Source organism: Meleagris gallopavo, chromosome 3 (assembly GCF_000146605.3).
Source record: "Meleagris gallopavo isolate NT-WF06-2002-E0010 breed Aviagen turkey brand Nicholas breeding stock chromosome 3, Turkey_5.1, whole genome shotgun sequence".
NCBI lineage: Eukaryota > Metazoa > Chordata > Aves > Galliformes > Phasianidae > Meleagris > Meleagris gallopavo.
The window spans coordinates 80,853,703-80,870,156 of record NC_015013.2 but is presented as its reverse complement, the minus strand read 5'-3'; the positions used below and the strand labels follow the sequence as shown (position 1 = coordinate 80,870,156).

At 37.4% G+C, this 16,454-nt stretch overlaps 1 protein-coding gene across 2 annotated transcripts in view; it reads left to right on the top strand.

Annotated features, from left to right (window-relative positions):
* TAF2 (TATA-box binding protein associated factor 2) overlaps positions 1-16,454 on the top strand; it is a 59,644-nt gene that overhangs the window by 36,047 nt on the left and 7,143 nt on the right. The window contains exons 21-25 of one of the 2 annotated variants that reach the window (XM_010709267.2): positions 4,790-4,859; positions 6,320-6,429; positions 8,742-8,971; positions 11,512-11,664; positions 12,081-12,186. In XM_010709267.2, the coding sequence (XP_010707569.1) occupies positions 4,790-4,859; positions 6,320-6,429; positions 8,742-8,971; positions 11,512-11,664; positions 12,081-12,186 (669 nt within the window). The remainder of the gene's footprint in view (positions 1-4,789; positions 4,860-6,319; positions 6,430-8,741; positions 8,972-11,511; positions 11,665-12,080; positions 12,187-16,454) is intronic. The other variant, XM_010709268.2, reaches the window with a different exon arrangement.

Below are 16,454 nucleotides of genomic sequence, written 5' to 3'. Positions count from 1 at the left end.
GTGGAGACAGGACGAGGGGAAACAGACATAAGCTGCAGCATAGGAAGATTTGCACGAATGTGCGTAAGAACTTCTTTACGGTGAGGGTGACGGAGCACTGGAACAGGCTGCCCAGGGAGGTTGTGGAGTCTCCTTCTCTGGAGATATTCAAGTCTTGCCTGGTCGCCTACCTGTGCGACCTGGTGTAGGGAACCTGCTTTGGCAGGGGGGTTGGTCTTGATGATCTCTAGAGGTCCCTTCCAACCCCTACAATTCTGTGATTCTTACAGTTTTCTATTTTTTTTTCACGTGTGCATTTTGTAACTATACATTTTGGAAATTTAAATTATTCTAATGAGTGTTAGTTCATTCCACCTTGCCATTTGTTATACACAGCCAATGTGAGATGTTTCTGTTTCATAACATGATAAATATAAGTTGACTGCTGGAGATCTTCGGGGGAAAAAAAAAAAAACACAACTAAATAGCTTTCTTGAATGTCATTTTAAAGTTGAATTTCAATCCTGAGAGGTTTCCTAGAGGGAATTGGAAACTAATGATTTTCATGTATAAAATTAAGTACTAGATTGTAATTCACCAGTCATTCTGGATCTGTAACACACTGTGCATGTGCCATTCGATACCCCTGTGAGTGGCAGGACAAAGGAAAATGGCTTTAAGGAAGATTTCGGTTGGGTATTAGGGGGAAGTGGGTGTATTAGAATCACCAACGTTGGAAAAGACCTCCAAGAATATCCAGTCCAATTATCCACCTACCACCAGTATTGCCCCACTAAAGCATGTCCCTTAGGACCACATCTAAATGTTTCTTGAACATCTCCAGGGACAGTGACTCAACCACTTCCCTGGACAACTCGTTACAGCACCTGACTACTCTTTGCAAGAGGAAATTTTTCCTAAGATTCAAACTGAATTTCACCTGGCCTAACTTGAGGCCATTCCCTCTTGTTCTAATGCTAATTATGTGGGAGAAGAGTCTGACCCTTGCCTCACCACAGCTGCCTTTCAGGTAATTATAGAGGGCAATAAGGTTGCCCCTGAGTCTCCTCCAGACTTTAACAATCCCATTTCCCTCAGCCACTTCTCATAAGAATTGTGCTCCAGACTCTTTACTAGCTTCATTGCTCTTCTCTGGGTAAAGAGAGGTCTTTCTTGTAGTGAGGGGCCCAAAACTGAACACAGTATTCAAGGTGCTGCCTCACCAGAGCTGAGTAGAGAAAGATGGTCACCTTCCTGCTCCTGCTGGCAATGCTGTTTCTTATACAAGCCAAGATACCATTGGCCTTCTTGGCCTTCTGGGAACACTGTGGCTCGTGTTCAGCTGAGTGTCTGTCAACACCCCTAGATCTGTTTTCTCAGCACGGTCTTACAGCTACTCTGCCCCAAGAGTATTCAAGAGTAACAAACCCATTGCCTGGGTTTGTTGATGCCAAAGTGAAGGACCCAGCAGTTGGTCTTGTTGAATTTCATTCCATTGGCTTCAACCCAGCTATCCAGCCTGTCCAGATCCTTCTGTAGTGCCTTCCTACTCTCAGGCAGATGAGCATTTCATCCCAGCTTGGTGTCATCTGCAAACTTAATGCCTTTATCCAAGTCATCAGTAAAGATACTAAATGGGACAGGCCTCAATACCAGCCCCTAGGGAACACCACTTGTGACTACTCACCAACTGGATTTGACTCCATTCACCACCACTTTTTGGGCCTGGCCCTCCAGCCAGTTCTTTACCCAGCAAGGTGTGTATGGGTATGCAGCATGAGCTGCCAGCTTCTCCAGGAGCATACTGTGGGAGACAGTGTCAAAGCTTTACAGCATTCAAGGTAGATTACGCCAACAGCCTTTCCCTCATCCACCAGGTGGGTCACATATCAAAAAAAGAGATGAGGTTGATCAGGCAGGACCTGCCTTTCACGAATCCATGCTGACTGGGCCTTATCACCTGGTTGCCCATAAATGCCATGTGATTTCACTCAAGATGATCTGTTCCATAACCTTCCCTGGCACCAAGGTCAGGCTCGCAGGCCTGTAGTTCCCCAGATCCTCCTTACAACTCTTCTTGTAGATTCACGTTGGCAAGCTTCGAGCACTCTGGGACCTCTCTGGTTGACCAGGGCCATTGATAAATCCTAAGTATTGTGAAGTAATACATTATGTCTTTAAAAGAGCTGATCAAAATGGGATGAAGTGTAAGTAAGGTACAGTAAGTTGCCCAAAATACTCCACAGATACAAGACAGGAGAACTTGAATGGTAAAAAATCGTAAGAAGATTACTTGAAGAAATTGAGCTAAATGGAAGTTTAGACTGAACTTGCTGTGAGGTTTGGAAATAATGGATTATAGAATTCCAGTACTGTACTACCTTACTAACAACAACTTCTCTGATGAAGAAGTAGCAGAGATAAATAGATATCTGCCACAAAGTCAATGCAATTTCCAACACAGCCTACTATTTTAACTGACTGTCGGTGTTGTTTCTCTAATACAACCTCAATAAAACCAAACTTAGCCCTTGCTTCTCCTGTTAGACTAGGTAGCTTTTGGTGTAAAAGTAAATCTGAAAGCTAAGTGTGCTAACAAAATCCAGCTACCCATGTAGAAATTAGAAGGGTTTGTCTAGCAAGTCCCAAAGTCTCTGGCTTTGGAAGAAAGGATGGGCCATCTTGTGCCAAGATGTCTGATTCTCGTCATTCCTGGTTACCTGGTTTCCAGTTCATGCTGGATGTGAAACAGCAGCTATCAAATGCCTGTTGCTTGTGCCAAAGCTGCCTTTTTAACAGTTTGTATAAAGGGAGCTGACCGATTTTGTTATTTCCATAAAAAGGAAAGTCTGTATTTTCTGGGGCAGTGTGGAACTCCCATGTTTTTCTATTAACTCTCAGGGCAGAAATAGCACTGTCTTTTTTTTTTTAAAGTTACTTTAAAAGAAATAATTTCTCCATGGAACAGAAGAAGTTGTTTTCTTTGCTGTTAATAGTAAGCTTTTTCTGAGACATGGTAACTCTAAAATGCTTGAGGCAGCATACAAGGGCTTGGGCCTTGTACAGAAACTTGAACAGATTTTATTAACATTTTTAAAGGTAGCTTTTGAAAGTGACTATTAGCTGTTACATATATACTTCCAAGAAGTTGCATATTCTAAGAGGTAACAACAAACTGTTCTCATAAATATCCGTGACTACCCAATTGCATGAATGAAAATTTCAAGTCTCATAGGTGCTCTGCTGCAACTGAGAAACTGACGTGAGGCTAATAAGATTTATTGTCCTGAAGATCGGGTTAAATTTATCACTGATCCTCAAAATGTCACGTTGCTATACAAATTTGAGGAGTAGATTAAAAGCGTTAGTAGCAAAGCTTTGGAAGTCTAGCAGGCCTGCTTTGTAAGGCAAATGCTAAAGAAGGCATACTGTATTTCAAGCACAAGTAGGTTTAGGAAACCAAAAAAGACTTCTCTAACCACAAAAGCTATTGTGCTTCTTGATTCTGTTGTCCACTACTATCAGCCTAAAGGATTGATCTCCAAGTGGCTCATTCTCTTATGAACCTTTTAAAAATCCATTATTTTTTTTTGCAGTTAAAATGATTTCAGCTTTCTTACGATTATGATTTAATGTGTTCACACGTGTTCTGTTTTTCTTGCCGCATTGTTATACAATATTATTTTTCTTCCATGCAAAACAACTTCTGTGTGCAATGTTCTATCTGCCTCTATTTCAAGCAGGGTAGCTGCCAGGAAAAGCACTGTGCGTGGAGTTGAGTGCAGGCAGCCTCTAATCCCTTCAAAGCACGTCCTGTGCATAGCTTTTAAAAGTTTCCCAGATTTTTAAGGCAAATCTGCCACTGTGGTCCTGGTCTGTTCAGATGCATCATTCAGAATCAACCCAAACTGTGTAACTGCCATCTGAATGGTGCAGAACATGAGTTAGTAAATCCCATTTAGAGGCAGAGGATAACAGCCTGGTCCTGCCCCTCATCAGTGTAATCAGTTCTGTTGTTGCTAGATTGTAGAAAGAGCAGAGATAACTTTCAAGCTGCCTGCTACAGACTCTTCAGCAAAGATTTAAACAGTTTAAATAAGATGACTTTGTGTCAGGCAGCATTTTCTAAGAGACATATGCTGATAAGACTCAAAATATATTTTAATTTCAGAGTATGCTAATTTTAAAAAAAACTAACGAGGGTTTCAGGGTATGCTTAGAGTTTTAAGTAAGCCCCGTTGTCTTCCTCTTTCTACCTGGTTTATAGATAATAGTCACTGATTGTTTTGTATAAGAATTGTCTATTCTCTGTTCTGTGTGGAAAACATAGTGTAGGTTGTTGAAAGGATATTTGGATGTGTTGGTACTGTGTGCTTCCTAAAGTAAAGAAGGTTATTTTCTCAGTGATCTTTGTAACCAGCGCTCATGACAAAGTCATGTGTGAAGAATCAGAGTAGGTAGTTACTGAGCAACTTGGGCATGAAGGAGTTATGTGCATATTTCTATTTTGCTATGAAGTTAAACCGTGTAAACCTTTGTCTGGATGAGGTGCTGTGAGATATGGTTTAGTAGCTTGTGGTAGCAATAGTTATGAGAAGACGGTTGGACTAGATGATCTTATAGGTCATTTCCAACCTTGTGATTCTATGATTCTATAGTTTTACTTTGAATTTGCGTTACAATTAATGAAATTTCGGCTGCAAGAATTCAAACCTCTCGCTAGCTATTAGAGGAAGCCATGACCATCTTGTACAAACTTCTGTTTTTTCTGTCTATTTTTAGCTATTTTATTTTATTTTATTATTTGCAGTTGATAGGAGCTATGAAGAACTACAGTGGCTGCTCACAATGGTTCAGAATGATCCTGTACCCTACATAAGGTCAGTGAGTTGGTGTTTTTACTAAGGCTGGAACTACTACATAAATTCTTGGTCAGGACTTGTTAGAATAGATCCAGTGCTTAGCTGCTTGATACTTTACAAAAAACAGTTTATCTCCTTGTTGTTTTACATAAATGGAGGTGCATTTTGATGCTTCAGCAGTTGACACCTCAGAAGATAATGTACATGGTTCTTATTCTCCCTTAGATTATTTTTATCTTTCATGTTCTGTTCCTCTTGTGAATATCTGAAGTTGGAAATCATTTCCTAATCATAAATGACATAGACAAGTCTCATGTTGCATATGGCAAGAAGATATTGTGATATTTATACAGTGGTTGAGACATAATGCATACAATGCTTTGCCAGCCATGAGTGCAAAGCAATTATTAGACTGTAGATGGGGTGAAAGGATAACATATGAAAATACAGAGTAACTTCTAGAATTTCCTGTTTCAACTTCATTTTCAGCATTGTGTGATTATATATTACAGCACATTCATTATGAAACTTTTAACATCTCAGTTCATAATGATTCTTCTTCCACAGCACTTACTTTCTATGGTTATCACTACATCAATGAATTTCAGAGATTAAAAGTATTACTTTTTCTCTCAGTTTAGCTGCTCTCTTAAAAAAATGTCATAGTTGTAAGATTATCATTATTTTTTTCTATCATTCTTGTTAATAAAAGTAGGTACGGTTCGAGTCACTAGTGGAGGCACAGCTTCAGTCCAGGAAAGAAATTTCATTTTGAGTCTCATTAAAGAGGATTTGGTTTAAATTTTGAAGAGTGCTATGTGTAAGCCTCTTATGAAAGAAAGAAGAAAAAAATTGGAACTGATAGAGTTTTCTTGTCCTAAATATATAACACAGCATGGGGAAAGCTTCCTATACAGAGAATATAGTTAAAATTGGAACTCACAATTATTACCATTGATAAAATATTTCTGAGGCTAGGTTTAAAGTGGAAAACTCTTATCTGCTTCCAGTTCAAGTGTATAAATATTGTAAATAAATACAGTAAGGATGGAATTTTTATACACCTATGCAACTGAAGAGTGACAGTTTTCCTTTCCAGAAGGGTTTGCAAGTCAGTGATTTTGTTTCTGTTATTTGCATCACCGTCATAAAAATTTTAAATATTTAAGAATCCTTTGATATCAGTATGAAAGCAGTTTATCTGTCAGCCTAATTCCAGGTTTTGAGCATGCAAAAAAGATTGTAGTTAAACTGAATGGTATAATACAGCCTACAGTTTTGTACCTAACTGTTAAGAAATGATGTCTGGTAATAATGTGTTGTTGTGACTTGCTTTTTGTTTTGAGATTATTGACCAATAAATCTATCTGAGCATATTGTTTGTTTGAGAAGTCTGGTTTGTAAAATGTTGAAAACAGAACAGACTTAGTATTCTTAATGTGTTGATTTGGATTTAATAAAAATCATTTTTATTTTAGGCATAAGATCCTGGATATGCTGACCAAGAATCCACCTTTTACCAAGAACATGGAGTCACCTTTATGTAATGAAGCTTTGGTAGATCAGCTTTGGAAACTGATGAATTCAGGTTGGTTTTCACTTTTTCAATGTTGTAAGATTGGTAGAACTGGAAAATTCAATTTCTGCAGTTCTTATTCATACCTCCTGAACTTCCTTAGTGATGCAGGGTACCAGTGGACATGTTTTTCATTATTTTCTTTAATCCTGTAGTGTGCTTTGATGCATAGAATTATTCCTTGACCCAGATGTTCATGTAAAATGTTTCCCAAGTGAAGCTGCACGTTTTTCCTTTTTCTTCACAGTTAGCTGTAGATTAGGCAGTCTCTTTTCCCTGTTTTACCAAATTCTCAGAGAATATGAGAGGGTATCATTTGCATGGATAATTTATTAGAGATTTTTAGAAGCGTATTATAACCTCAAGCTTAATTTGCCTTCTGTGATTAGGAAAGGTGCTAATGAGATAAGGTTTTACGTCTTTACTGTTGACCTGTTTTTCATTACTGAAGCAGTTTTTTCCAGACCTGACAAACTGCCCGTTAACATCTGTTACATTTCTACAGATTACATATAAACATTTATATAGGTTTTTTAGGTCATTGAAGGCTGTCTGTTCTCTGTGTATCATTATTTTGAGTGTTTAAAAGTTCACAGCAACGCTCCAGGGGCTGAAGCCAGGAGACTACCAGTAGTTCAGTTTTGTAGGATTTGCCAAGTGTCAGGCACAGAAAATAAACAATTTTGATGTTCCCATCAGAGAGTTTGTTTTTCCTTTTTCTTGAGAGAAGAGAGTGTGCAGTGTTTCTTACAACCATTACTTCTTTTCACAAGTAACAAGCAGGGTATACATTCTTATTATGATTCCTGAGACTTAAACTACTTAAATTTCTATGTATCGTGATGACATAATGTTTCAGTTTATTTTTTGTAAGGCATAAGGTTGGCATTCCAGGGTGTCCAGAAAGGTAATGTCAATGTGAGACAAACTATTAGCCAGGTTTAAAACTGCATGATTCTACAAACGTGAGTTGTTTTCATTTCAAGTAAGCAAGTACTGGAAAACTGATTCTGATATATGTAGTTTTTTTCTTCTGTGTGAAACATTATCAATTTAATGGAGGATGCAATTTCCAGTGATTGCTGAGAAATTCAGCAGCCAATTTTGTTTGATCTTAACATTTCTGATGGAAAAGGAGAGAGATACTGAGTGGGAATCCATCACATTTTAAGAAGATTTAGTTTGATATGTCGAGCACATTATTTAATATTAAGACTATTAGAATAGTTTTAACGGTAATGTTTGTGAACATGTCATTCTCTGGAGATTATTTTAATATTAGAGATGTCCAAGTTAATATTCTTGTCACTTTCTCCTTACCCAACTGTTCATGAAACTTAGGAGAATTTTTTGTACGTAGGTCATGTGTGTACAACTAAGCTTACTCAAAACACTGTTTAGTCCCATGAAACTCAGTATATACAATGATAGATCTTACAATTTTATTTTTTGATGTCTTGAACAGCCATATTAACACGGCAGTTGGCACATCTGTGTCTTGTTTACCAGATATAGTTCTATTCCTGCTGTGGAACAGTATGTCCAATAAACTTGCAGTCAGTAGAGAGCTGGGCTGAGTTAGCACCAGAGTCACTGTGTTTGCAGCATTGTACCAGATGTGACTTTCTGTTCTGGTGGGTGCCAAACGTGCTTTTACTATTTGTGTATGAAGATATAAAGGAGTACGGAGCTTGTTGTGAAAAATAAATCAATGAAGCAATGTATCTCCAGTTGGAATACAAAATTAAGTATTGAATATCCAGTGAAGTAAATGACATAATAGTCACTGTAGTCATTAGACATTAAAAAAGTAGTTCACGTGTTGCTGGTTTGTGCTCTCTATCAGTGTGGTTTTCAGAGGTTACAAATCACTGTCATATTTAAAGCTGCTATTAAATTTCATGGAATGCATAGGCAATTGTGACCATATCTAGTGGTGTGTGAGACTATGGTTTGGTTTAAAAAAAAAAAGTTCTACTTAATTGTCCAATCATAAAATCTAAAAAGAAACTTTAAAAATAAAAGCATTATTTTATTTTATTGAAAATATTTTTGAAAATATTACTGAAAACACTTAGTTTTCCAGCTAAATATTGAATCTTACCGTACTAAACACATTCAGCTTGTAACTTAGTGCTTTATTTAAAATAGCATCTAGCAGATGAATTTGAATAAACAAAAAGAGGCAGGAGTAATGAGGGAGTTGTGTCTTAGGCCCAGAAGATGTACATACTTTGTTGGATACAAGTTGCTTTAAACTGTCTTCCTTGTGGTGTGGGAGAAGAGTGTACCTTATATTAACAATGATCTCCTCTGGATTTTAGGAACTTCCCATGACTGGAGATTACGGTGTGGTGCTGTAGATCTTTATTTCACACTTTTTGGCCTCAGCAGACCTTCGTGTTTACCACTGCCAGAGCTCGGACTTGTTCTTAATCTGAAAGAAAAGAAGGCCGTGCTTAATCCAACGATTATCCCTGAATCAGTGGCAAATAATCAGGAACCTGTGAATGCTGCTAACAACCACGGACAGCCAGTAGTATTTCAGAACACCGTAAGCACAAACCGTCTGCATACGTCTTGTTCAGCTGGCTTTAAGTCAATGCATTGGTTTCTGATGACATTTTGTAATGTGCTCAAGCTGTCTTTGCACCTTGTTGTTCTTCATTCCTTCCACTTAAAAAGCTTGCACATTCCATACCTCTTTTGAATTAACTGTTTGGCATGTAATATGCAAACTTCTTTGTTTTTTCACCTTTCATTTGTATTCTTTATAAAGCTGTATTTTTCCTGTATTGTTTAAGAGACACGAAGTGGTTCACAGAAATGTTTGATGCTGTTATGAAATTTTTTTAATTAGACTAAGACTATTGCTTATAGACAAGTTATACAGTTTTCCCAAGCAAAAGCTCTTATCAGTAATTCTATTACACCTTAAAATACACAGATACACCTCTTTTTAAACAACTTCAAGAGATAGAAAGTTGGAACTTTCTATAACAGTTCTTCATTTAACACTTGAATCTGCCTATTTAGAACTGTGCTCTGAAGGATTTGTAACAACTTCTGAAAAGTTGCATATATTCAGTTTGATATCTTACAGGCTTCTGAGGCTTCAGTCGTAACACTCATGATGTAGCTGGAAAATGGATCTAACAAGCTGTTCAACTTGTCCATTTTTTCAGAATAGTTGCCACTGCTGTAAGACTGAGTCTTTTTGTAGAGCAAAGTTGATTAGGAGACAAAAATCCAATGCAAGTGGAAATAAGTAATTTTTTTAACAGTTTCAAATTGCTGTTTGATAGAAACTGCTTAGGAGTAGATCCTGAAAAGAGCATGAACATGTGACTAGCACATTTGAAACCACTCTTTCCAGCCTTTTGAATGGGATTTTTTACTATTGCTGTGTTTATAATTATCAATCCCATAGTTCATGTCTACCATCACTTTTGTTCAGAAGTATAGGGTGTGCAAATTATCATAGTACCATGCCAGGTATTTCCAGTAGGGGGAGAAAATGATAACGGAGTCATATCCTTACAGCTACCCTGCTTATTTGTAGAACGTGTAATAAGACTTCAGTTATCACACAGACACATCAGAATTAAATAACGGGACATTTTGTTGCCAGATTGTAAGTTGCGGTTCTTTAGGAGTCAATGGGGGGGGAAAAAAAAATCCTCTCAATGCTTCTTTTTTGCCTTTCCTTCAGTGTAGTTGTTACTGCGCGATGAGCTGGATCAGGAGATGATCTGGTTAAAAATACTGTATGAATAGATATTTCCTTAGTCCAGTTCATCATGCATTTATGCAAATGCCTGTGGTGGCTCAGGACAGAGACGTGAGAAGGGGAGAGAAGCTCCTTTGAGTGTCACTGCTGGCTTAAGCTGAAAGCAGAGTGTTAGTATAAGCCTTGGTTCACGCTTCATCCCTTGTATCTTTTCCTTAGCTTCATCTCCAGTCTCCAACTTTGCACAGATGATCATATTAACACACCTAGAATTGAGTTTCTGCACTAGAAAAGAACAAAAGATTAATGTAAAATAAAGACTGTCTCTTGCATCAGTCGAAGTTTACTCTGAAGTATTTCACAACTGTTATGTGTTGGGTTGAATAGCAAGGATGAAAAGAGGGAAATACCTATAAAAATTAACAGAATCATGATAGAATCATGATAGATTCCTTAAAGCAGTGTATTGTGTATGTTTTGAGAGCACAAATGAGTTAAAATCAGTGCTGACAGACTGTTTTGATCTTGAATGTGCTGGGGACCCACTTCATAAAATTCAGTTTCAGTTGCTCAGGGCAAGAATTTTTGGGGTACCCTGTGTAAAACAGAGAAGAGCAGTTCAGCTGAACAGCCCATACTCTTTAGAGTTTATGGTATGGCTTTTATTTAGCTTTTAGTGGGCTTTTGATAATGGTTACTTCTACAGATACTTATTTTTAATTCCCTGTTTTGTGGATTAGACTTGCTGGAACACCTGTCTCCCGTTCTAATGACTATATGTCTAACTTATTAGACTCTCTTGTTATTTTTATATTCTTCTGACCCTCATTCTGTTGCTTATTGTAGCAGTAATTAACAAAACAGATGAATTTATTTTTAATAAATAAAAAATAGCAGGTTATTATTACTTATTCTGACTTGTATTCAACAAAAGAAGCATTAGTTTTTAAAGCAAGTGAGAAGAAGATTTTGCAAATCCCACGTGTAGATGAGAGGCTGTCACAGCTTTTCAGCAGAGATTTGGAATGAGGAGAGTCCACGAGGCACAGATTTATAGAAAGGCCATTCAGGAGCAGCGAATGTTGTTGCACACCAACAGTACCATGATTGTGAGAAGGGACAGAAAAGATGCCAATGCTAGATATGCAGAGGGAGCAGGAATAGAAGTAAAGAGAAACCATGTTTGTAGGAGAGGTTGGCACAAATCCATACAGGGTTTTAGAAAATACTTTTTGCCAGAACTACAGGGAAAACTTTGTTGAAATCACCCACTTACTCAGAAGTGCTTTCAGCTATCAGGTCTTTTTTAGGCTGAAACGTGGCTCTTGCTATCTTCTAATTTTGATCTTTTAATGCTGCTTCAGGAGGATGATCATCTTATTAAGGAAACAGCATCCAGCATTTCTGGTCATCAGCAGGGGGTGAAGAGGAAGGCTGATATGCCACTCGGGTCTCCATTGGAGCCAGGGCAAATACTAGAGAAGAATGAAGACAGTAAAGTCAAACTCAAAATCAGAGTAAGAAATGGAAATTCAACTTGCACAATATGCAGGGTATTCAGAATAACAGCGGTGGCTTCTACTGGCTTTCCTTAAAGCTGTGTTCAAACAAAAGACATGTTGTGTATATGTGTACAGTAGTTGTTACGCTTACTTTGGCAAAATCATTTCCCATCAGATATTTTATTGGCTGGCAAGAACTGAAGTTGACAGTTAATGTTCTTGTTCATACAGCTTCACGGTAAATTAGAAAGAAGGGTAGACATTGAAGCTTTTAATTTTATTGAATTCTTATTCCTTTGCAGTGGTAGATATCACCTCCTTTCCCTCTCACCCCCAGTTTATCTCAAAAATAAAATATTTTAAGTTCTACGTAGTGATATTCCTAAGGATTTATTATTAGCATCTGCTTATTTTTTTCCCCAATATCTTAGTTCTCAAACTCTCAAGAAGAGGAGGAAATTGATATGGACACGGTTCATGACAGTCAAGCCTTTATTTACCATCATTTGAATATGTTGGAGAGACCGTCCACACCAGGTATGAATACATTTATTGTTAAATGTTAATATAAAATTTTCAACTTAATCAGTTTTGGGTTTTGGTTTTTTTTTTTGCTACTACTTATTCTCATATATGTATTGTTGGTAGGTGATAAATGTTGGCTGAAATCAAGGAGGTGTGTAGAGAGTGCACAAGATATTTTTAGCTTCTAGCATGCTAATAGATAACTATGTGTATGTGTACTTTCATACGTACCTAAATAAGTGTGCATCAGGTTTACAAGAATAAAAAAGCTTAGAAATTAATTAAATAACAAAAATAGGGATAGAACCCCATAAATACTTAAGTGAAACTTTGCCATAGTTGTGATCTTAAAAAATAATAATGTTGATAATTGTCCTTTGGAAAAATTAACAGTCTCTCTTTCTTAACAACTTAATGACTTAGCTTAACTTCAGTAGTCGAAAAACTTGCAAGCCTCAGAGAGCTTTGTAAAGTTGGGAAGACTGCATCTACAAATATATCATTACTGCATCTTTTTGCTATTACTATTTCAGTAACTTTGTCATAACATATCTGACAAAACTGCTTGTTAAAAATGCGCTTGTTAAATACCTTAAGGCAGACTGAACTTTGCTGATGAGCTTCTGCCTTCCTTCTTCGCCTGTCACAACCTACCAGTCAATGGTCTTTCTTTCTCAAAATCTTTTAACTGTGTTTATAAGTTCAGTTACCAGATGCAGCAGTGAAGCTGAGCTGAGGTCGAGTGACTGTGTAACTAATCTTTCAAGATCTTTGGTAGTACACACCCCGCACTAAGTCTCATGACTTTCAGATTGCAAGTCTCTGCAGTGTGTAAAAGTTAGATGTTTGATCCTAGAAGTAGGATTGAGAGTACTTACCCTTTCACTTGTTTTTCTGTTTTTATCCAGTGATTGTCTAATGTAAAAGACACAAAAAAACCCTTAGTAGCAGCATCTGGAACATTAGTTCCTCAGTCCTCTGCTCTATGTCCTTAGCTATGCTGGCAAGTGACCTCATCTGCATCCCCTATGACCTGAGTGTTTCTGGCATTATAGTGGCCTTACTTTAGAGAAGGGCTAATGGATGTTCCCGTGCGAAGTATTCTGCTGAGGCTGGTGCCTAGGGTGCTGGCCAGGGATGCGGAAGCTGTAGGTTCATACTCCCTTTGGGCCTAGAACTTACGTTGTACTTCCTTGGCAGATGCTCTAGCCACTAAGGTTTGTTTTTTAATAAAAGGTAACTGCTGTCATTGCTCAGCTAACAAATTAAGTTCATATGGGGACATAAAACACAGGGAGGTCTAGTTTCTGGATTCCAGATGGCCTTTGGTTAATGTGTGCCTGTACAGCCAGTTCCACCACGATGGATTTTCTGTTATGTACATGGAGTAGCAGTGCTCACAGTATTTTGCTTAAGTCATAGCCATCCTAGTAGAGAAAAGGAAAATGTACTTCCTCGTGAACTTAGGAGCATAATGCCACACAACCTTTGTTTTAAACCTCTCAGAGCTGTTTTGAATTTGTCCTTAGTGTTACAGACAATCATTACATTTTCTGTTACGGCAAAGAATGACATATGCAGGGCACTCAAGCGTGAAGCTGATCCACTGAGGATTAGTATTTATAACTTTTTATTATTTATATTTTATTTTATTCTATTTATATTTTGCAACAGATTTACTAGACTTACACACTCTACAGGATATAAAGTCATAAACAAAACTCAGCCAAGTACTTCACAAATAGGATTTACGGGACCCCCTGTCAGCCAGCTCTGTGCTCCGTAATTATTTCATATTAAGTTTGTGCTTTAATTCAGAATGGATTAGAAGTGGAATAACAGCCCATTCACCGCTGCATTTGTAGACCTACAGCATATAGGAAAATCTAGTTCGAGTGTCACTTACGTACCTTCTCACCTCTGCTGTTTAGGCATTCGGTACACTGCAGTACATTCTCTCATCTAGGTAACAAATGAGACAAGTGCTGATTTTTTTTTTTTTTTTCATTTTTAATGAAAGCATTACTTTGAAAAGCTTCAAATTAATTTCTTCTTTTGTGTGTGCGTGTGTGTGCGTGTGTTTGGCTTATGCACTTACAAACAGTTCCACTACAGATTCTCTTTGCTTCTAAAAGTTCACCTGTTTCTTATTCATAGCATTTTTTTTAGTAGCAGAAATGTATGAATTTCAGATTGAGTAAGTAAAGACTGTTCAATGTTTAGGAAATATCATACTTGAGGGAAAGAATTTCAAACAGATGGGGAAAAATAAAAGCATACATAAATAAGTTACAACACTTGTGTGTGAATGATTTTATGGAGGAATCACAGATAGTATTCCCCAAGGACCTTTGAATCGTTAATTGTTTGCAGGCACGACAAAGGATGGGGGTACACTTAGTGAGTGGTTATTGTGAAACAGATTTATATAGGTTCTGAAACGGTCTCAGGATCTTCTTACCAAATCTGTAAGATCCTGTAATCTGCCTCTGTGACTCTTACTTGGAAAGCAGTGAGCAATTAGTCCATACTTAATTTTCATCTCACAGCTGTGGGTTGTGTCCCCACATGTCACATGAAGTGTTAGGTCATCAGCCAAGCACATCCCGCGAGGAGCAGCTGCAAGGAGGAAGCTCATGTTGGCTCAAAATGCAGCTGTATCTGTCTATTCTGTTTTTACTTTCCTCGTACTGCCCCTCCCTCTGAGTGATAATTTGGATTTGTTCAAGTTGATATAATCCCATAAAGCCAATAAAATATTATTTATATTTAAAAGCATTTTTTTCTGTGTGCTTCTGCACATGGATATTAAAATTTAAGGTACAGACCTGCTGCAAGGGCAGTAAAAGCAGCCATGTACTACAACTCTTTCAGGATTACAGGTTTCAGTTCTATAATTACAACACCTTTGTTCATACACAAAGTGGTTTAAATTCTACTAAGGATAATAAAACTGTAGACTCTGATAGTTATATGGGAATCTGAGCATTTTGCAAGAAGTTATTAAACAAAATTGTATTTTTCAGACAGTGCACAACTAGTGTTGATTGTTTTCACAGTACCAAAAACTTGGTAGCTTCTTTTCAGCCTCTAAAACTGTGCAAGGTCACATTTCTAAAATAAAAACAGATAGTTATTTGCTACTAAATCATCAAAAATAGTAGTAATGCTCCCTACCCTGTCTTAAGATAGAAGGATTTCAAGACCAGATTTCATATATGGAGTAGATTGAACATCGTATTTCAGGCTGTGAGGTGACTTGTTGTTGTGCGTTGTTGACTTCTTTCAAATTAGATTAAGAGATATTCCTTCTATTTAATTCAGTATTTCACTCCTCTCAAAGTGCAACACTACTTCCAAATGGTAAGAGTGGAGCAGTTAGATAAGCAATGTCGTCTTTATGCACTGACACCAGCAGCCTTTTTCCTGGTCACATTCAGCAGCAGTGGGCTTTGAGAAGGCATCCTGTCATTCAAAACTCACATCAGAAAAACCTTTTGACTATTCCATTTATCTATTTGGTGTTTTCCAGAATAATTACATTTGAAATTTCCACTGATAATCTTGCAAATCACTGCTTGACCTTATAGATGTTCATGTAACTTTGAACATGTGTAAGTAAGCCACAGTCATACACACTGACTGGTTATCGTAGGTATTGTCTGAAGTTTCAGGAAATAATGATTTGGCTGGGTTCAATTGCTTCTGGTATAATTTGAATAGAATAAATACTGCTGTGAAAGCGTAGAGAGAAACTAGTGATTACATTTAAACAGCAGGCATGAGCCTATGGTGCAAATCACCACATATTAAGTACAGAAGTTACCAGAAATTGAGGCTGAACCATAGAAAAAGTCTTCTCTGCTGCTCAGCCAAGTTATCAAAGTTAGCTGTAAGAATACTGTTTCCTCAAAATTTAGACACTGGTCCATGGCTTCCTGGCCAAGAGAGTTACCTAAACACTGGAATTACAGGCAAGTATGTCAGCAGACTTCCTTTGCTTGAATGGAAAGAACAACATTGACAATGATGGATTTTTGCTATGCTTTTTAAGGAGGAGAAGTTGTTTTAACTCTTCTGTTAGACTGCCCTTTAATAGCTTAAAATATTAACATAGTATCTGTTTGATAGTATCTAATATACATGTGTTGACTTTACTGCCTAAAATATAACTGCTTCCAAACTGGTAACTCATAAGTTTGGAGGTTCTGTAGCTAATTTTGCCTCACTGAAATAGCATGTGGTTAATTTTGTGCTTCACAAAAAAAGGTGTTTTCAAG